The sequence below is a fragment of the Xiphophorus hellerii genome, chromosome 12, assembly GCF_003331165.1.
Source record: "Xiphophorus hellerii strain 12219 chromosome 12, Xiphophorus_hellerii-4.1, whole genome shotgun sequence".
NCBI lineage: Eukaryota > Metazoa > Chordata > Actinopteri > Cyprinodontiformes > Poeciliidae > Xiphophorus > Xiphophorus hellerii.
The window spans coordinates 14,548,845-14,571,471 of NC_045683.1; the positions used below are offsets into that span (position 1 = coordinate 14,548,845).

Sequence of the window (22,627 nt, forward strand, 5' to 3'; positions counted from 1 at the left end):
GAATAAAATAAAGACTAAAATAGACAACATTCATGTTTAATTTTACAGAAAATTAAAGTCCCTGTTCTCCAGTTTTGACTTGTCCATGCTACTTGAACTTTTCAGCATTGGTGAAATCGATGTTAAATAAACATGTAAGATTTGATGTAAGATTTTCTTACTGTCAGAACGTCCCGCAGCCTCATGTCTACTGAGAAACTTTGAACACATTTATTTAAATTATTACACTGACAATTATGTATTTATAACACTAATTATATCTCTTTAGTTCTTTACAAAAGATAAGATACAAGCAATTATGAAAAGTAGGGTATAAGTTTGCAAGTTTCAAGGATAAGTTTGAACAAATCTGTGAAACAAACTGTTTTACATTAATATTCTTCAGATTCGCAGCTACACTGTCTTGTGTCTATTTTTGACTCTGCAGAAGATATAAACATTTACATTGATCCAATTTAAAATGACATTGAAAAGGTTACGAGACGAGGAAGAACAGGCTTTTCAAGCAAGTGCTGCATTACTAGGGGAGTGAAAAGTTGCAATCAGCCCAAGGTGGGAAACACAGAAAAAATTATCAGTTTTGTGGAAAACGTTGTAAAAGAAAAAAGATAATGTAAAATACACACACAGACACACCCCCACAGACATAATAGGAAACACTCAAAAATGAATATGTCAGGGAACATTGTTGAAACAGGAAAAAAGGAATTGATTATGCATCTTGACGTTGCATAATCTACAGTAACTGACGATGGAGCTGTGAGGGTCGTTTTGATCATGTGGCTGTAAAGATTACAGGAGATAACAGAAAATAAATTTACTAATCGTTTCAAAACTGTGACAATACAAGACAAAAATACACAAACAACAAAAAAACAACAGAAAACTTCACTCCAATCATTCTCTGAGGTGAGGGCAGGTCTGCAAGGAGAGGTGTTGTGTTGAGGATTTAATGCTTGGTGCTACTGCGGTTACTTATATCTACTCACCAGTGAAGACTATGTATTTACACAGAGAGAAAAGACAGAAACACAAAGATAAATCTGCATCTTCAGCCCTCTGTGAGTTGCCAAACAGACAAGCAGGCACACTGACATGCTAAGCGGCAATGGAAGAGCCAGGTTAAGCTGCAATGAGGAAAATATTTATGAGAATTGCTGAAACCAATCAGCTGAAAGGTAGATTAAAGAGCAAGCACACTGTGGTTGCTTTGAACACAGTTTTATCAAAATAAATGAAGCATTTATGCAAAGCTCTGAGAATGCTGCTCCAAATCTACCATGACTCTGCAGGATGATTAACACAGAGATGAAGCACGTGTCCCAAATGTTAGGACACCTGCTGCGGTACGATGCATGTCTCCAACATTATTTATCTGTGATTTAATGCTTTCATTTGGACCACACTCAAATACATAATGCGAGGGAGGAGATTAGTTGTAACACACCCACCATCCTGTTACATTGAATCCTGCCTGTTAAGGAGATCTGAAACAGCGACACACATATAGATTGTGTGTGATGGTGGACAGGATTACAAACAGGACAGTTAATCTGACAAAGATGATGGACAGGAACACGGGGGGGGGGGGGGGGGGGGGGGGGAGAAGGGAAGAATAGAAAGAGAGAGAATGAGGGACGGAGGAGAGTTCAGCAGGATTTTATCTGTTTCCAAACGATAAGTGTGGCTCTAAATCACAATGGTAGAGCGAGAAGATATTGATTTAACATGGTGATGAAGATGACTTGTGACAGTCAGAGAAATCTACATCATATTTGACTCCATAGTAATAATAACTTAAATGTTTTCAAAATGTACAGGAACAATGCTCACCTCTTTTTGGACTCCAATGACATAAAAGGTTTTGCCTTCAAACTTTAGCTTGCTTACGTCACCCCTGCAAAAACAAGTCGCTGTCAGAATATTAAACATGCTTATAGTAAAACTCGTAGTGAAACTCTGCTGCTGCAGTGTTGTGTGAATATAAAAAATGTATGACATACAGTTGAGGTCATAACTTTTCAGACAATACGAAGGGCAATACAACAACTTATATGTCACTTCTGGTTAGTTGTTTCTGAAACCAGAGTCAAATATTTCATATGTAATTTTTTTTTAGTCTTATTTCAGACCCTAGTTTTTACCACTTGAGGAGGTGAATCCTCTTGTTTCCCTGGAAAACCACAAACCCCGTGGCTGTGAAGCCCAGAAATGCAGTCGAGCCTGTAAAGTCCTGGAAACACAAACACAGCAAGGGGGAAAGCGGCGTGTCAGTGATCTCCATGAAAATGACACCTGCACAAAGTCACTTAGTAAGATGGAGAGAGACATAATAAATGACAGCAGATCAGAACAACGTGGCTATTCTCTAATTATTTACAGTTTGAAAACATTTTCTTGTTGCTGTTTCAATATAAATCACACTATTCCTCTCTACTGTCGTCTACTGTTTCACCAAGCCTCTCATCTTTTATCCATTGTTCATCTCCAATGGTTTGTGCATAAAGCACACAAACTAGATATCAAACACAGTTTTCTCAGGTTGAGTATTTTAATGGAAACATCGACGCAAACATGATTTGTGTGGATGAGCGTGTCAAACACCGAGTAGTGTATGTGTATCTCATGTATCTGTACAGGAGTCTTAAAGTTATCATTGCCATCAAAAGGAATTTCCACAAGGAGTTTAATTATTACTTTCTGTATAATTCATTTTTTTTTAGTCATAACTAGATTTGTGGACTAATTTGCTTTGATTTTGTTCAGTGGATCTCTTGGGTTCTTAAATACCTCTGGTTTTAATTTTTTGTCAATGGCTCAGTTAAATATTAGTCTGGGGAAAATGTTGATATGCTCAATACTTACTTGTTTATGCTTGTTTTTTCTATAATCTATAACCTAATTAAGTCAAAACAGTAATTACAACAAATCAGATGAAAATATGTGAAATGACTGAGGGGACATGCAAACATTATAATATATATTTTTACTTATAATATTCCTGCTCCTGAAATAGTCAAATTATATATTTAAGAAACTTTATCAGACATAATAAAGTCTGAGTCTCATGCTATAAAAGCTAGCATAAGATGTGCTTTCAAGCTGTAAACTACAAATTCAGCAGTATGTGTTACAGGTCCAGCTACAAAAGGAGAGCAAAGATTGCTGACTTACTACATCAAGGATTTGTTTAGATCGATCAATAAGATTATTGATTCCTGAAATGTTTCTTTTTTTCATTTGAGGCAATGACATCCCCAGAGTGAGATTAAAATCCAGGAAGTAATTGGGATCTGACCTCTGGAGCCTTTTCTCATTCATTTCATTTCTGCTTCATCCTCAAAAGATTTTGAGAGAACAATACTGGGTTTATGTCCGGCCTTTTATCTGTTTAACTGTAAAGACCATAATGGTAAAATATCCATTAGTAGTAAATTACTGTGGAAATGGTAGAAACGTAGAATTAGCTAGTTTCTTCATTTATACTTTTATAATAAACAAAAAATTTAAAACTATTTTTGAGTCCCTAAAAGCTTTCTTTATATGGCAAACATATTAAACTTTTTTTTTATGCCTGATACAAACCCACAAGTATGAGTGAATTTACCGAAAGCACAGTGAGAAACAAATGGAAACATATAAAAATTTCCAAATCAGTGTCGTTTCTTCTCCGTCAATTAACACAATTCATATAACAATACTTTTTATCATAAGGAAAACATTCTTTTTTCGTAAAAAAATAGACTTGCAACACCTTGACCAGGCTACTTTCATCAATAAGGTAAAGTTTCACAATCTAGACTAATCACCTTGCATGGATGAGGGTCGACTCCATACGTTTCCAGGCTGTGGGCTCTTTGAAGCATATTTAACTCTGCCAAGGCTGCACACTGACCCCTAAGGGAGATGAAGACACAAAATTCAAGTTGGTGTGGCACAGGACGCACAACCAACATTATCCCCATTTTATCAGTTTGATGGGAGGATGTAGGACACAGTGTGTCACCTAATGGGCCATTTGCCCAATAATTTCAACAATCATTTTGACTCTGCTCAGCAATTTATATTTTGGTTCATGCACTCAAAATGAATAATGCCCACAAAACCCCAAATCTGTGTGTTATGGACACTGTGGATTGTTTCGATCAACAAACATAGCAGCCGTGCTGCTACAAATGTTACATTCGCTGACATGGAACCCTGTTGGGCATAGCAAACTTTTCCAAGGCTACAGCCAATCATTGCCTCTACCAGGCACTTCCAGACAGACCCAGATATGATCCATTTTTTAAAATTAACAACCACAACTTCACTGTGGAAGATCTATAAACGCTCAAGACAGTCAGGGAACTCTCACACTCTGATTTCTCTTTGAGTTGTCTTGACTGTGGAAATCACCTGAAGTCTCTATTGCTTAGTGTTAATCTACATGCTGTTAATCCCATCAGTCGAATCCGCCGGGGCACACAGAGCGCACAAGAGGGAAATTAAGGATTTGCCTTTGATGTTCTGGAATAAAGTGTGACGGACAAGAGCTAATTTAACATAGGCGTGATAAACAAACACCCCAGTGGAGAGGGTTTATATAACTATAAAATAATCTTGTTATGGAAAGGCATTCACTATCCAAACTTAATACCTGGCATGACTAGAAATATTAAATTATTACTTGTTAATATTTTGCCATTTTTCTTTTATTCTAGTCTAAAAGACTATTGCCTTAATAATATTTAAATTATATCAGGTTGTATCTATTATTAACTTAATTTTACCATCTAAAATGAAGTATCACAAAAAGAATAAGTCACTCTTTTGTTGGATGTGGAGCATTACACCCTGTTCACACAGTGAACATCTGGCTTCACAAGCATCAAGCTGAAAACATGGGCCTTGGTCCAGATAACAAGCGACCCCATCAGACTCTCTCCATCATCTTCTTTTGTTACCTGAGCTCATTTTTGTGTATTTCCATAATCTTCCTCTCCAGTTTGAGGGACTGTTTAGGGAATAGCTTGAAGTCTCTGATGTAGTCTGATGGATGCTCCTCTGGGTCATAATCTCCCAGCTCAGCTGCAAAAAAATATATATATATGTTATATTTCTGACATCTGGCAGCATTGTTTTTGTAAAATAGATCATCTTAGAGGAAAATATGGAGGCAAGTCACATAAGCTTCTCAAGTCTTACAGCCTTTTTGTTGAATCTTTCTTTTGTTCTTTCTAAATAAACTATTTATAGAAGAAGTTTGAGGCAGAATTCAAAGCCAATCACATTAAAGATGCAGGACCGAATAAAACTCAGTGGATTTTCACGTCTCAGTCCTTCAGTGTTTGACAAAGCAGATTGCTCAATAAATGGTACAGATTTAAGAAACAAGTCTAGGCTGATTTTAATAACATTTATCTGGCAGATTCCAGTTTATTTATTTATTTATGTCAACAATAAATGTGCTTCTTGCACCGGAACAGGCCAGGGAGTTCCACAGGGATGTGCAATTGATGAGACAATATGTTTTGCTCGATGTAAAGTTGAAACCAGAGGTTTGCATACACTGAACAGAAAGACACACACACCTTTGTTTTTTCCTCACTGTTTACCGTTAAATAAGACAGAACTTTGTCTTATCTTAGGTCAGTTAGGATTACCAAAATTATTAGTATTTGACAGAGAGTGATGTCCAATGTAAAAAACAAAAACACATTAATTTATGCCCTAATAGAGACAAGTAATTTTTTTTGTCAATAAACTTGCAGCTAGAATAAAAATTACCAACATTTTATTTTGCTGTATTTAACAGTCAACGTGCAACAGAGGGAAAATTGCTTATTGGATTCAGAGCAAATCCCTCTCACCCACACTTATTTCTGGATCCATTCTTAATTAATAACCATAACAAAGGTCAAATGAAAAACTTGCCCAGAGTTTAATTTAACAATAATCCTCAAACTGCTCTGCAGCTCCCTAATCAACACCTTGACAAAGTGGGATGGGGACGTGTCCTCGTTAGTCAGAGCAGCCAATGATACGCTGCAGACACGCTGTGGGTTGAGATAACTGAGCGAGCCACACTTTGCTCTCTGAGGACATGAGCGAAATGAGACGATGTTAGCACAGCTCAGAGATGTGTGGATCAGCCAGGAGGCTTCATTTATATGGTAGAGCTTCCTAATCCATATCAAAGTGGCTGTGATATGATGGTTATCTGTTACTGCTAATTGAGAGAAGGAAGAAAAAAACATTTTTAATGCCTGTTCCCAGAGGTTTACAGAGATCTCTTGGTGTTTTAAAATGAGGGATTATAAGATAAGTCTAATAACTTCAGCAGCAGCTGGTTAATGGGCAAGAACTAACTGGTTCGACAATGAAAAATCCTGTTTGTGTTTATTTCATACAGGCCATCATTTTGGTAATTTATTTAAACAGCAAATAGCTTAAGGGACATTCTGATTTATGTACAGTATTGCCACATTTTCACTTTTGGTAATTTGCAAGGATTTGATTTTCAAGCTATAAGGCTTTCTCTTTGCAATTATTGAGCTGAAACACCATGCAGAGCTGGAGACATTTCCCCCTGGTAAAGATGAGTAAAAAGCCTAAAACAAATAATTCTTCTAGCAGCAGCAGAGACTGTATGATCACACATAGTTTCCATGTCGCTCTGGTCCTCCTCACCCTGTGCGATGCAGGCTCCCAGGTACGCCGCCTCAGCAAAGGGACACAGGAGGCGGCCGTGGTAGATGTCTCTCTTCAGCTGGAGGTACAGGAGATACCTGGCAGAATACAAACAACCACAAAGCGACTCATGAACAATAAACAGAGGAAAATACTTTGATTTGCATGAAAAATTATTCTCAAAATGTGCATTTATGTCTGTTTTGAATCCATCCACAGTCAACGATTTTTAAAAAAAAAGAATTTTTTAAAAAGGAGCCCTGCCACAGCGACATCGACCACACCGCAGAGCGGTGCTGTGGTTACTATAGAAACAGCTTCTTCGCAGACGTATCCATGCTGCTAACATGCTGATTTGTCTGGTTTTACCACAGAGACAAAAAAATAACAGCCATAATGGAACCGGAGACACTTGTTGCTATGAATGCAGATGAGTTTGCATGTGAGATCACATCAACCAGTGAGATGATATCCATGAGATCTGACCGATTCAGCTTGGATGGTGAAAAGTGGCAGAAGGAAATCCTCACAGATTGAATGGAGAGAAAAAAGACTGCTGCAATCTCTAAACAGTTTTATTTATAGGCTGCAGCTGCATAGATGTATAAGCCTAAATGTAATGATGAGATTCTTCTCCGATGGGATTCACACCAATTTCTTATTACACTTTCTGACTTTTTGTGTCAATCTGCAGATCTTTTCAATATGTGGTGCTCTGAGCAACAAATAGTTAATTTTTTATTTTAATTAAATTTTTATCATTATTACTTTTTATTTATTATTATTTTTATTTATTCATTTACAATATAACTTCTTTTTTGTCACTGACATCAATGCTCTAAGTTAGTGGTATTTTTGTCCTTGTTGGGTTGCTATATAATGTAGAAAAAAAAACATGAGTAAAAGAACTTTGTAATTGGGAAAATATTAAAGCCCTGTACTAAATATCATTTTTATGATAAAAGAATGATGCTCAGCAGATGAGAAACCCCCCAAAACCAGAGCTGGCAGTGAAAACAACTCGTTCTTCCTGAGCTGTCATCTCTTCTAACCACTTCACTGGTGAGCAGCTTCAAGGTGCTCAGGAGGCATCTGGACTTCTTTTCTTGATTTCTTTTACAATCCAATATGTTAATTAATTTAAGCACTTTGGATATCATGTCCTAGACGGCTGAGAATCTAGACTGATGAAGTGAGAAAATGCTTGTGTGTCAATGCAGGGTGTGAGTTGGTTTAAGCTGAAGTGACTGATACATGACTCAGAATCAGCATGTTCACTTCATATCACGTTTCCTTTTTATGTGATGTCAGTTGTTCGCATGTTTGTAGATCTTTTTAACTTAAAACATTTGTTTGATTTAAAGAGACATTTTTTTTACATTGTTTCTCACCTTTTGAAATCTCACATAAACTCCTCACGTGAATCACCTCTTCATAATTTCTCTCTGTGCATATTGTTGCTACATGGTGCTACTGGCACATGGCTAGTACTATGTTTACAGGTTTCTCTTGCAAACACAGCATTGCTTCAGTTTTTTCACAAAAAAGATTTTTGATGTGATAAAAAGTCATATTGGTTCAACTTTTTCTTCTGCTGTAAATTTGTCTCTTATTTCTATTTAGGTTTTATATTTTTTAACGTTTGTGTGAATATGCATGCAACCATTTGCCTTTCACTTTCCTGCTGGTTCACCTGAATTTCCCAACTTTGGGACAATTAAAAATGTTTCTGTTCTATTAACGGCTTGCTAAACATATTGGGAAGCTGCTGTTGCCCCCCCCCCAAAATTATATCTGCTCATATTAAATATAAAAAGCAAGAAACTATCTCTTGCATAGAAATAAATAATTTCTACAAATTATATTAATCTGTGTTAGTTTTTACCTGGTGAGCTCCTCCTTAATTTTCATTGGCTCGTGGGGGTAGAACTTGACCCGGAAGCACATTGTGAACGGCTGCAGAGCTGCTGAGGACAAGAGACAAACACAATACTTTTTATTACATTATGATACTATTGAAAAGTTCTTTTGTTTCTCTAACTCAGCTCACTTAGTTTAACACATTGTAGATTGATAAATTAAAGGTGATGCTCTCGGTGACTTTCTTCCTGTTAGTTGAGGATTTTCTGATTACAGCTAATGAAAACATAATCTTTAACAATAGAATATTACATAAGACTAATAAAAAATATTCTTAATAAAGAAATGTTTTCGAAAAGTACTTTTAATCTGCGTCGTTCACCTTACTTCTTACTGTTAGACAGTTTCTATTTAAACTATTGATGCAGGTCTGTCAGTAGTCAGGCCTGGATGTGTGAACTGAAACTGTACCAAATCAATATGGCTAATTCACGGCTATAGAAAAGGGGGGGTTGTAGTTTTACAAAGGGCTAGATTGGTTTGGATAGTTTATTTCCACAATAAATTACATTTTTTCTAACTGCTTTTTGAATTTACTCTGGGTATCTTCTGATAATTTGTTTGATAATCTGATAAGTAGTTTTTACTATAACTGCATGTGATGTATCTGGAAGGTAATGTTCTAAATAACTTTCAAGAGATAAACACTGCTTGTTTTCCTCTGTTTAAGTCCATCATGGACTTAAATTTGTGTCGCTCATATTGAAATTCATCAATTCTTACATTTTATTTGATCTTGAACCCATTTTTTTTACCCTATGTTAAGGTAAATGAGTGTAGACAAAGTTTAGAGCAATGACAAATAAAAACAAAAGCAGAAAAAAAATTGAGAACAAAAAAAAATTAAAGTGTGTCTCAAAAAAAAACAGTCATTTGATTATGACAGTAAGTCATAAAGCAGGGTGTACTGATTTTCTGTTAAACCCAAAACAAGTGTCTCTGTGTGAGATCCATAACTTTTGTTTCCAATGAATCTGCAGCCTACTTTTATGCAGTTTTAAAAGGGGCAAAATTCCAACATTAAATGTTCAAAAAGGAGCGTTACTGAGGAAGAAATGAATATCCTCTAACCAGTAATCTTCACAGTGTGCCCCCTCCAGCCTGCCTTTAAAAGCAGGAGCCCCTATGGTATTATCTAGCCATGAAAGAAAGGAAAAAAACATCCCACATCTACATAATACATGCTGAGCAATGTGAAAGATGCAATCCTCCCACCAGCTCCCAAAGAACTTGAGCTGCTTATTTGCTCGGGCTTATGGGATGGCAACAGTGTCTCTGAAAACATTCTTGAGAAAGGCCGTTGGTACAAACGTCGGGTGAATGTGACGTCTACCGATGTGCGTAAGCCGAGAACCACAAAGAGTCGTGAAAACACAAGCCACCAAAACCCAATTTATGGAGAAAAATCCTGCTACATGCAGAGCTGATGTGTCATTTCAAATCAAATCTTTTCAACGCTCTTCCTCCATCCTCTTCTTTCTTTTCTTTCTCCTTCTTTCAGTCTCTGTCAGCTTTTTTTCATCTCAAACTCTCCAATTTCTACTATTCTATTCACTAATGTGACTTCCCTCTTTAGCTACATTATCAATCAGTGTCGCTCAGTCAGTCTGAATTAACCCTGGAATATATTGGCTTTATTACTCTTCCAACATCCCATTTCAGTTTGCAGTGATATCCACAGTCTCCCATTTTCATAGAGGGAGAATATGCAACTAATAGCTCTTTTATTAATTTATGACAGGACAGAAAGAACAGGGCCGTCATTAAAAGATTGGGTGAACTTCAAATAGCGAATTGAGGACATAGGAAGGAAGAAAATTAAAAAAACGAAGAGAACATCCAGACTAAAAGGAAAATTATGAGCGAACACAAAAAAAGATGGATGAAAAACATGGAAGCCAAGAAACATTAAACCTGGGAGTTTGTAAGGAAGATCTCAAAACCCCCAAAGTGGATTTTGTTTAAATTTTTCATCAAGCAAAGGCGGATTTTTATCCCTTGATGTCATTTTAGTTTCACCAAAATTAAATATGTCCCACAACTTGCTGCAGGGAAATTTGAAACTGTTTCTTAATAAGTACAGATTCAATAGGTGCAGCATCTGCTTCCAATCGCTGGCAGCAAACACAAAGCTTGACGTAAACAGCCTTAATGTCACATATCAGGTTACAAACATCACAACAAAAACTACAAGGAAATACTTGTCTAAAGAATTGTTTGCTAACTTATCATGAGCAGACGTGAATAAATCCTTTACCTACTGCAAAATCTTTTATGGTGTAAACTGACGCAAACTGGCTATTTTTGTAAAACATACTATTTTATGATAGTAATATGATATCATATGCAGCACAGTATATTTACATATTCTGTGTAAATGACACAAAAACTATTTCCTGGAAGTGTTTTTTCCTGGTTTTTGGTCACTTAGGGTTTCCAAGATTAATTAAATGTTCTAAATGCTAGAATTAGGAGCTCAAGTAGGTTTTTAGAAAATTCTGGGGTACTGAGGCTTTGTGAGGCCCTTTCAAACATTTACTTTGTTGTTCTTCAGCCACTTTGTAAATAATTTGCTATTCTGAGGGTTGTAGTCCATTTGGGCCACCATTTTGATCTTTTTTTAGATGCTACCTTCATTTTACTTCACAATGTCACTTGCTTATGACACAAACTATTTCGCAGAGTGCACCAGTTCCTCCTGGTGGGTGAGCAAAACACCCACAAAGCACCATGCTGCCACAACCATTCTTCACAACTGAGGTGGTGTTTTCAGGCATGCAAGCATCTCCCTTTTTTTATCCAAATGTAACAATGAGCATTATTGGCCAGACAATTTAATTTTAGCTTTATAAAACCACAGGACATGTCTGTGAAAATTAGGACCTTAGGCCTGAGCTCTCAACAGCTTTCAAATCCATGGCATCATCATCATCATCTGGGCTTTCAGAAATAGCTGAAAGGCATATCAATTTTGCTTGGAGTATATTGGGAATCATAAAACGGAAAAAGTAGTCAGATAAATATTGTTCACAAGACCTTCAAGTCTGAAGTCTGTCTTTCTGCAACTAATGTGTCCAAAACTTGACTCACTGAGGAATGTGACTAAACAGGTGATGGAAAAAGCAGCCAAGTTAACCTTCAGGTATCTGCAGATTTTTTCCATTCAGACATCAAGATCTTGCTTATTCGAAACAAAACATAACAAATATGACAGATGATTTAACACTTCAGTCCATTAAATTATAATGCCAACGTGTGAGATTCAGAAAGGTGCTGGCAAACTCCTGTCAGTCCAAAACAAAGAAATACTTCTGGAAAAACCCACAGCTGCTGGGATGCAATCACAATCTGCAAGGCTGTTGTTAGCAGCCATAAATGTGGCTAATTTCCCTTAGAGTAAAAGCAACCTCTCTTTGTTTTTCCAGGAGCTTTTAAATATTTATGCTAACTTCCACAGAAAACAACCCTCCTTATCCATGTGCCTCTGAGCAAAAACACAGTCCTGTCACTTTGTCCTCCGTCGCTGCGTCTCGTTTCCCTCCTTAAGGTCGGCTAGAAAAAAACTTCTTTCACCCTGTTTGCGCCTGAACTTATGACAGCGCGTCACTGTGGTGCTGCCTGCTTGCTTCAGATTTAACCTGCTTACGCTTAAATGAACCTCTGAAGACACAGGCAAAGTACAAACAAATATACTCAGGTACAAAAAACAAACAGTACCTTCCCCATTTATTGGGAAAGCTGTGGAAGTCTTAGAACAAGTTTAACTTCAATTAAGTTAAATAATGGACTTAGAAGTCTATTATGATAGTAACATAACAGCATTACTGTCATATTAGAGTAACATGAGTATGCAACATGTAGCTGAAATATTTAAAGTTGTTTAAGTTTGTTCTTAACTTTCTAAAATTAATCAAAGTGTGAATTTGAATTGGCAATCCACCAAATCCTTTTTTCCACAGAGGTCTGTTTCTCTCAGCCTTTCTTCAACATTGGAACGATAAGAGAACATGACATTTAAATAAAGCATCTCTGTGTTGATCTTACTAAGTCAGGACATGGCTGCAGAAAAATAGAAACTGGCTCAAACTTGCCACTTCAATACTTCACTTCAATAAATTAAAACTTTAAAAGAACTGGAACTGTGATAAACAAGCTTGAATAATGTAATGCTGACTCTTTCAGAGATTACCAAAAGATGCCTATAAGAACCAAAGCGAATGTTTATGTTTTGTTTATTTGTCATGGTGGTACGTGTCCAGAGTGTCCTACACCTCAGCTGATGCGTAGGGGTGTTTTAGCATGTTACTTTCCTGATATTGGTGTACCCAACAGGTAGGTTTCGCAAACTTCATTCTAAATCTTTTTTTTTTTTTGTCATTTCACATAAGTTTTCAAACCTGATCACAAGTGATGTGTTTGGTTTGATTGAGCCAAAATTCATTGTTCTAAGTTTTGAAATTAATGTAAAAAAATGGGACTCATCATGGCTTATTGGAGATGAAATACAGCAGCTGCTATATTTCAGGATCAAAGTCGGTGCAACATCTTTGATTGAACACACGGCCAGAGTCCAACAAGGTTTTATAGTTTCAGTCACCCTGTACACAAACCTTACAGCATGGAAGAATCCATTTAATATTACACCTACTGTCCAAGGACTTACAACTCAAGAGTTTTCTGAGGATTTAATTTTTTCCATCTGTGTCTTCCAGGGAAGAAACTTGCATGACAGATGATGATACAAAAGGACAGAAAATAAATAAATGCTCACTCTAAGAGATGTCACCCATTTCATCTTAGTTTCACATACAATAAGATGATACAGGAGGAAAGAAAATCTCCAAAGGTTAAAGTTCTGTCAGTTTCTAACGCTGCTGTTGTATTTAAACGTTAACTTGTTTAAAGCTTTTTGCCTTTCTGTACCAAGGCTGCTGGTCATTATGGGGGGCACTATAGTACACTTGCTGTTGCATTTCCAGAGACCCTAATGCAACAAGGTGAGCAGAAGGGACACTTACACTTCATTTGCTTCACCACAGGCTTGTTGGGCTCCAGCCAGTGCTGAAAGAGAGGAAAATAGGACATGAATGAAAGTCAAAATGAAGTAAACTTAAAAATGACACACCTCTTGAAAGAGCAAGGCAAATAAAGAGAACGTCAAATTTATGCAGATATTTCTATTGTTTTCCCTCTTTGTTTAAAGAGTTTTTCACATCTAGAGTTTTCTGATGGAATCTGTATCAAATTTCAATTAAATTATTTTGTTTTGTTTTCCTGCAAATAGACAAAGTTTTTGTTAAATGCTCGTATGGGAGAACCATTTCATCACACCTAATTTTAAAAAGTACAGTATTTTCCGGACTATAGAGCGCACCTTACTATAAGCCTCATCCACAAAGTTTTTTTTAAAAACTGGAAACATACATATATAAGCCGCACCGGGTTGTAAGCCGCTGGTATCTCCGCTGCTCTCGGTTTTCCACAAGGACTGCTATTAAGGACGCAGCCCTCTGTCTCCAAACATGCATTCGTTCATGAGCAGCGGTTAGCGATAGCCTTCAACTTAAAAGCGGCATCATATGAACTTCTTCGTGTGGTTTCCATGATGAGCGGGTATGAGTTTGAAGAAATTTCTCCGTCGTGCCTGCTGCTAGCATGTGCTTGTTGTTCTAAATGAAAATCAGCATTTTCTTCTTTGATTTCCAAGTTTGACTTCCAACGATTCATTTCCTGCAAAAGAGCCCCCTGGTGGTTGAAGAAACATCCACAGAAAAGCCGCACAGGGCCACAAGCCGCATGGTTCAAAGTGTGGGGGAAAAGTAGTGGCTCATAGTCAGAAAAATACGGTACATGTGGAAATCAGAGGGGTTGGATTCTTGAAGATTCAAAGAAAAACATTTAAGTAAAGAAAACAAACTTCAGCTCCACACGTCAAAACTGTTGGAGAAAGTTCTAATTTGAAATGCCTTTTTACTGTCCAAAATTTTAAAACAAAGTGAGACAATACTTTATAAAAGAACAGAAATGAAAGATCTTTTTTGTCACACTGAGGAAAAGTTTATTGAACTGACATGCAGAACAGAATATCTCTGATTAGTGATAGTTTATTCAACTTCTGGCTTTTAAAATACTTTTGAGTCATCCTCCCTTGGAATACAAAACCTATAAACCTTTTGTGTGCCTGTTTGGCTTAGTGAGCTGTCTGTAGTATTATTTTCCAACAATATTTGCTGTGTGTTGGTGTGTTTTTCTCACTGTAAATTCAGTGTAGCTGAATGAAGCATCTGGTCTCGTCTGTGTGCGTAGGCTGTTTGAAATATTGAGACTGATCTTGATTATTTGTCACTTGAGCCTGTAATGTAATGCACCCACTGCTGTCTGAGTAATATCTAACAGCTATTCTGGCAGCGCTGACTCAGTGCTACTACTTTCTCTCAGTGAGTGCGATTCTGTTTGCGATTGTTCTTCTGCTGACGATTTCATTTTGTTAATAGAGGTAAAACATCACCAGTTGTTCCTGCAGACAGTCCTGCAAGGTCTGCTGGAAAAACACTAAGCAGTGCCTTTTTGACTGGTGTTAGTTTGGGGTATGTCCACTTATTTTGATTTGCTTAAATATATTATTTTAAGAAAACAGTGGATGCTACACGTAAAGTTGCTAATATGGTGACAAAGTTGCTAAGTTGGCAACAGCAGGGCGACTATTGTTTACCGCGGAGACGAGACCCGGTGGGCGGGTCTGTCTGTCCGTCCGTCACGCCTGAACAAAAGGAGACAGTGACTGATTTTCAGACTTTTGTGAAGGTAGATAAGACCGGTTTCTCATTTAAGTATCAAAATTTAGTATTTAGAAGGGAGCAAGCCTACCAAATAGATTCGCTTTTTAAAAACCCGCCTGTTTAGAGTTGCTCTTGAAACATAATCAATGAAACAATAATCAATAATTTGATGTGTAAGAATGGCATTTGACAGAATCTAATGTTTCAATTGTTGACTGTATGTGCTACGACTTAGTATTTTTGTGCTTTTATGATATAAAGCACTTTGAAATACCTTGTTGCTGAATTATGCTACACAAATCAAATATGATTTGATTAGATTTTGTGTTTACAAGCAATTGAAGATGCATAAATTGATCACTTACTGTGTTTTTTTTGTATTTAAGCAGAAAAATATGGCTTTATCCTTTACCCTCCACCACATGTCACTGACATTGACTGAATGATGTGAAAGAAAGATGAAAACAGTTCATTTTGTGCTTTTGTGTTTCATAGTTACCCTTTGTTTCTCAGGATCTACGTATCGTATACCAAAGTAGTCCTTCTCCAGCAGGTTGTAGTGATTACAAACATGGTCCAACAGGAACTGGCCTTTGGTCTCTTTCTGTAAAGCAACAAAAAGCAAAAGAAGTGTCTAGTGTCTTGTGCAGTTATACATCAACCACTACTTTGGTGTAACATCTGCAAAAAACAACAAACCACACAAACAATTGCAGCTGGTAGTTGTTCCAGCATACATTTTAAAGACAATGGCCCTTAGTTGCACCATATTCCTGTGCTGCAGACATTATTTCACTTGAGTATAAGCACTGTGTCTGCAATTTTTTTAGCCTCCTGGTGCTGATGTAGTTACTGTAGTTATAGTGTTGACTCAGCCGCTGTGGTTCATAAACACAGAGCCGGCTCAAAGCAATCAATAGTCCATCAATATTAATCACCTCCACATCTACACACTTCATAACAACCTAAATGTTTCTGTGCTCATACAGCCACCTTATCATATTTTCACATAGATGCTCTTCATTCTTGTTATAACCTTTGATTATGAATTATAGTAAATTATAAAGCTGTAAGTATTTTTTATCCTGAAGTCTCATCATTTCACATTCATCACAGCTTCTCATCACGCCACCCAGGGCCAGTATATTCTGCGCTCAGTTATGCAAGACTCATTGATCCAATAAAACCCTGCATTTGCCCTCGATGTGTTTCACTAACCCCTTTCTCATCAACACACAAACAGAGCCACAGCTACAGCTGTGTCTTTGGCCACATGATGGAAACAAAATAAGTAAAACTGCTGGCCAACATCAATGTCGAGCTGCTGATACATACATATCCAACACTTATAATTTGATAAAAATGTTCAATTTTATCTCACTCTATATAGAAAGTGAAATAGATTAATTACACATTTTATGAAACATTGCAAACCTTTATTACTTCTGATTTTGGTGATAATGGCTTACAGATTAAAAAAATATATACTGTAACAGAAAATGAGATTTTTGTGAAGAGGTTACATATAGGAAACTCAAGGCGTCACACCCTAATTAGCTAATGAACTTAAAACACCTGCAAAGGTTTCCTGAGCTTTTTAACAATCTCTCTCTCTCACTGCTGACCTGACATATGAAAACAGTCATTTACATTCCTGACAAGGAGGCTAAAGAAACCGGTTTTTCACGGAGTGTGTATGTAAGCATATTCCTGGAAAGTTGAGTGGAAGGAAAATGTGTGGTAGGAAAAGATCTGCTAAGAACAAGGATAGTTGCAGTCTCCATGCTAGACTACACTGATGCAGTAATTCATATAAAAAGACGACCAAACACTGAGTGAATAGAATTACCAATCTTTTCTGAAGCTTGGTATTTCTGTTTAAAATATTCTTTTTTTATTGATTTTTATTTAATAGGATTTCGTGAGACACATCATTTAGATTTTTTTATTATCTGTAAGCCATAATCAGAAAAATTACAAGAAATTGCACAAAAGGCTTGAAATATTTTACTGTGTGTGTAATAAATCCATATACAAACTTCCAGAAAACTGTAAAACAGCTGAAACACTGACTTCTTTTAAATCTCAACTGAAAACCCACCTGTTTAGAATTGTATTTGAAATGTAATCAATTACAAATTTATTGATGTAACTTGACTTAATGATTGATTCTATATTGCATTGTGATTCTGTGTTTGTTATGATGTAAAGCACTTTGAAATGCCTTGCTGCTGAAATGTGCTATACAAATAAAATTTGATTTGATTTGATTTGATATAACTTACTTTCTTAAGTAAGTGAAAAATATTAAACTTTACACAATACTAATATACCTGTATCTATACCCTGCATGGCAGCTATTTTCTTTTCTCTCCGGTGTCGTCCTCAACAGCAGAGAAGTTCAGTCCCTTGTCAGCAAACCAGAGAGTGATTGCACCTGAAGTCATTAGCTTTGTCTGCATCTTCTGAGAGCAAACATACTGAGATGAATTAGCTGAAGCTGGTGATGTGAAGAAGTAATATTATGAGTCGTGTGCCCAGTGCATACTGTAAAGCTTATGAATGAGAAATTTGATCAATTAAAGTGCTACTCACAGGACATTACATTACATTTTCATTGACTAATTGTTAAAAAATCTTTTTTTTCTGTAAACTTAGTAGTCCATCATATGAAATAAATTTGTTAGTTAAAATAAAACATAAAAAAACAGAGTATAATCATTCATTTATCCCCAAAAGAAAGGACATTTACATTGTGTAGCAGCAAAAAGGCTCAAATAGAACAGGAAGTACTAAGCACAAGTTTATAACTCACCAAAAATACAGCACCTTCCACAGTTACTGGAAATGCTGATAAATATGAGCAAAAAGCCTCAAAACAGATGAATCTTTAAAAGGACAGAATAATCTTACAATGAAAAAATGTTAAAAATATCTTGATTATTGGTGAAACCTGCATCTCCGTGTGTACATTAAGGGACTGCATGTATTTGTCAGGACTCTGGGTTTTTAGGGTTGGTTTTGCTTCTCATTTTATTTAGTTCATGTTTTAGTTCACTTTAGTTTAACCCTTCCTGGTCCTTTTGATATTATCATTATTATTATTATTATTATTATTATTATTATTATTAGAGGTATTTAGTGAAATAAGAATTCTCTTTTTGCTTTCCTTAGTTTCAGTCCTTTATAGTGTTTCTAGGTTTATTCCTTAATTACCTCAAGTTCTGTCCTTGTTTGTCTGCGTCCATGTCAAGCCTTCTTTAATGACTATAGTTTAATTCTATTTTATCCTTCTAGTTATTTCTTATTTCTGGCTCCCTGCAGTGTTTCTAGTAATGTTTATATCTTAATTTCGTCACCCTAGGTTCAGTTATTCTTCCATGTCAGAGTCTATGTATATCTTCCTTTAGTAATTCTAGTTAGGTTATTTCTTTGTTTAGATCTTCTAGTTTCACCTAGCTCTATGTTCCTTAATTCTTATTGTTGTTAGATCAGCCTTGTTTCAATTAAGGTTCGGTTATGGTTTCCCTCATATCTTTCTCTCCTAGTTTCCTTACTCTTAGTGTCTTTTGTATTAGTAGTATTTTTCAGTTCCCCGTTTCTTCCCTTTTGTGTTCCCAGCAGATCTCTTTAGTTTCCCTGTGCCACCTTCTCCCCGCCCCTCAGCCAGCTCCTGTGCCATTTACTCACACCTGCAATCACTCCTCTCATCTAGCTAGGCCATTGTTCCATTTACTACCTCCCGGTATTTAAGCTCCTCTATCCCAGTCACAACTTGCCAGTCCGTCTTGTCCCCCTGATTGTCACTACCCATGCATCCCTTCCTGGATTACCTTTTGTTCCCTCGTGTTTCCAGTTTGTTTTGTTTTTGGATTTTCTTGTACCCTTGGATTTTTGATTTTTTTGTTGGTTAATTTTCTTCATTAAAACATCCATTTATTTCTACGTCTACTGTCTGCTGCGTTTGGGTCCACCGCCACACCACATCATGACAGTATTTAACATTTCCGATTACAATGCCTGAGTTCACCCTTAAAATAAACAAAGCAAAAAAAAAAAAAAAAAATGAAATGCAAAATAGATGAAGCTGGAAATTTCAGGTCAATGCTTTCCACAATGAAACATAATTAGACATGAAACAAGCACACAACTGCACATTACACAGAAGAGTTCACATAAAAGCACATCCTACAAACATAGTACAGGAGGACTGCGAAATTATCAAATGTACTAGCAAGATGTCTCATATTTACAGTCATGTGAATATGACATTTCTAATTAAGAAATGACCTTTAATTTATTTAAGAAGATTAGAAGAATTTTAAATCAGCCATTTTGTTATTGAATAAAAATAGTCAACAGGTGGAAAACATTTAAAAAAACAGGTTACATGCCCATGTGTGGCTTTCCAAGCAGATTTATTCAATGAAGTCCCCAAAAATGTGCCACAACAATTAGAAGAGACAACACAAGTTTAACTGTGATGAAATGTGTTCAAAGAGGAAATCTTTGGAAAATCTAAATTGTTTTTTTTTACACTAGAACTGAACAAATAAACCAAATTCAGCATTATATTAAAATAGCCTCATACAAACTGTGAAGCATGGAGGAGGTGGAAGTGCCATGATGTTGGGGATGTTTTGGTACAGCTGGACTTGTCCAGCTTCCCATCATAAAATCCAGTATGAATTCCATCATAAACCAAAGTTTGTTTGAGGAAAATGTGAGACTGTCAAAACATATTAAAGCTGAAGCAGAATTGAAACGTAAAATCAAGTCAAAGCCCAGATCTTGACATGTGTTGTGTGGGTTACTTTAACTGGACTGTATAGTAACCCATAAAATATCTCTCAGCTGAAGAAAAGGATTACAGAAGGACCATTTAGTTATTTCAGCCACAGCAACAAACTCAAGCTGTCACAGTGTCCAAACATATTCCTCAGCAAGAAAACACATTTTTGCTTATATCTTTTGTTTAATGAGTAACACAATTTTTTTAATAAAGTCAAATAAAAATATACACCACTATCTGAAACATTTAACAAATAAATCATTACTTAATTGTGTCCTATTGTCTTAAAATATGAATATACATGGGAAGTATAAAAGCATAGCACTATGAAATAAAATAACCTCCTTTTGAGGTAATCTTGATGCTGCATATGTTCATCATACAGTGGGAATAAAATTCAGTATAACACAGCACTATCCAACCCTGAGCTCTAAATATCAGCAACAGAGTTCAGTTTATGATCTCTGGGGCCTTTGAGTTGTCCTTCTTTCAACAATCATTGTCCATTTTTCTCAAAAGAAACATGTGCATGTGCAATACGTGATTGTCTTTATGACAACCTGCAACTGGGGCTTGTGAATGTGTTTGTCTGAATTCCTTCAGCCTGTTTGTGGGGTTAATAATTTGTGAAGTTGCTATAGTTGTGTGAAGATGTTTGAAAGCATAGTTTTAGTTTTCTGGAATCATGCACCATTGGTTTGTCCGTAGAAATAGAGAGAAAACACAAGTGTGTTTACAGAACAGATAGAAAGACTTCCCTCTTTCTGTATAAGCTCCACATCTCTGTCGGTGTGTATTTGGCCATATCTCCTAAGGATTTGCAGCAGATCCGTGACAACATTGCTACTAAGCTGTTAAATATAACAAGCAAACACAAACAGACAGAGAGGGAGAAGGAGAATAGAAGAATCAGAGTGAAAACGGCAACGCTTCAAGCGCTTTCCAGTGAGATCATCAAACAACACCTTCCCTCTGTCTGGTTCTCAGGGCAAACATTCAGAGGATGAACAGGGGTGGACAGATGCCAAGTAAGAAGAGAGAAAACCCGACCAGACAGAGAGTGAAACAAGGCCATACATGCTGAGAGGCTGAAACAGAGAGAAAGCAAAACATGGATAAAAAAAGAAAGTATATAACAGAGAGACAGGAAGGTTGGCTAGTGAGGCAGAGAAAGAGACAAAGTGTGGAAGAGAGATGTAAAGAGTCTATGTCATGTCCAACAAGGGCTGGATGCATATTTTATATTTCCAAAGGCTGGACATTAAAAATTAACCCAGTCATACTGTCTTTACATGATCTCACCTAAAGACAGCAAAGTGCTGTCTCTCCCAAACTCTCTCAGTCCACTCACACACACACACACACTTTAAACAGAGCAGCAGCGACAAGTGTGTTCAGTTTAGCAAAGGCAAAGTGCACTTTGACATCGGCTGGGTCCAAATCCACTCTGTAGTTTTTTTTCTTGCCTGCGTAAAACAACACAGTCACAGCCGGCTGAGTCGACATGATGGCCAACAAGAGAGCAACAACTCTTCTAAAAGCATAAGAAAAATGCAACAGTCATCCTTTTTCTGGACCAAATTTGTCCTGCTCAAGAAGAAGGCAATCGCAAGAATGCACAAGACAAACAACCATCCATCCACACACTCGCTCCTAAATTCACCTTCTTACTCAGACATGAAGTTTTCTGGTTTGGCAAAGAAAGTCAGATCACTCAAAGAAAGCCATGCAAACGCAACATAGGATTATGAGGAAAAACTTTTAACAACTTTGCCCCAATTATAAAAATAAACTAACAATTATTTATTGATCATTTTTGCTGAAATGTATTGTCAATATAATAAAACACCTGACAAAATTCAAGGATCTAAACTAAACTTGGTGCCCAACTTTTGTTTGACTGGAAAAATGCAACATTATACCTTTAATGTAGTTTCTTTGTACCTAAATGATTGATTCACAAAGCTAATCTGGCAAAAAAAAAAAAAAGACCATACAAGGCACATTTAGTGTAGTAAGGCAAAAAACCAAGAACAATACAAAGAACAAAGGGGAAGTATATTTCTGAGGTGAGAATTTAAGAAGCTTCTACTGTTTCTTTGTTAGCTCCTTCTGTCCTACATCTCACACAGCTGCGTCTTTGCCCTGAATTTTGGCCATATGTAAAAATGCCTCTGATACTAAACCTTTTGTAATCTGATGCACAGGCATGACTGCGACTGAACTTTTGGATTAAAAAAAATTAGTAAAATTAGAACTAAACCTTAACCCTTTCCATTGCTGATCTTCACTACAACAAAATTTACATAAGAGACACACAACTGTCAATTGCCAATGTCTCATGTTACACTATGCAGACATCCTGTCTGCAATGATTAAGAGTCACTCACCTCAGCATCCATAATGCTTGAAGTGGCTAAAACAGTCAGACCCTTTTGATTTTGCTGCTAACAATCGTTTGACC

General features: G+C 36.6%; 1 protein-coding gene across 7 annotated transcripts in view; it reads right to left on the reverse strand.

Moving 5' to 3' along the window:
- The window catches only part of frmd3 (FERM domain containing 3), a 50,530-nt gene that overhangs the window by 17,797 nt on the left and 10,106 nt on the right, over window positions 1-22,627 (reverse strand). For 2 of the 7 annotated variants that reach the window (XM_032578843.1, XM_032578841.1), the window contains exons 2-10: window positions 15,871-15,975; window positions 13,611-13,653; window positions 8,558-8,639; window positions 6,673-6,770; window positions 4,947-5,070; window positions 3,810-3,897; window positions 2,145-2,233; window positions 1,834-1,897; window positions 1,452-1,553 (exon numbers count right to left, since the gene is read on the reverse strand). In XM_032578843.1, coding sequence (XP_032434734.1) covers window positions 1,452-1,553; window positions 1,834-1,897; window positions 2,145-2,233; window positions 3,810-3,897; window positions 4,947-5,070; window positions 6,673-6,770; window positions 8,558-8,639; window positions 13,611-13,653; window positions 15,871-15,975 — 795 coding nt within the window. Of the gene's footprint in view, window positions 1-989; window positions 999-1,451; window positions 1,554-1,833; window positions 1,898-2,144; window positions 2,234-3,809; window positions 3,898-4,946; window positions 5,071-6,672; window positions 6,771-8,557; window positions 8,640-13,610; window positions 13,654-15,870; window positions 15,976-22,627 lie in introns of all 7 variants that reach the window. The other 5 variants (XM_032578842.1, XM_032578845.1, XM_032578844.1 and 2 more) reach the window with 5 other exon arrangements.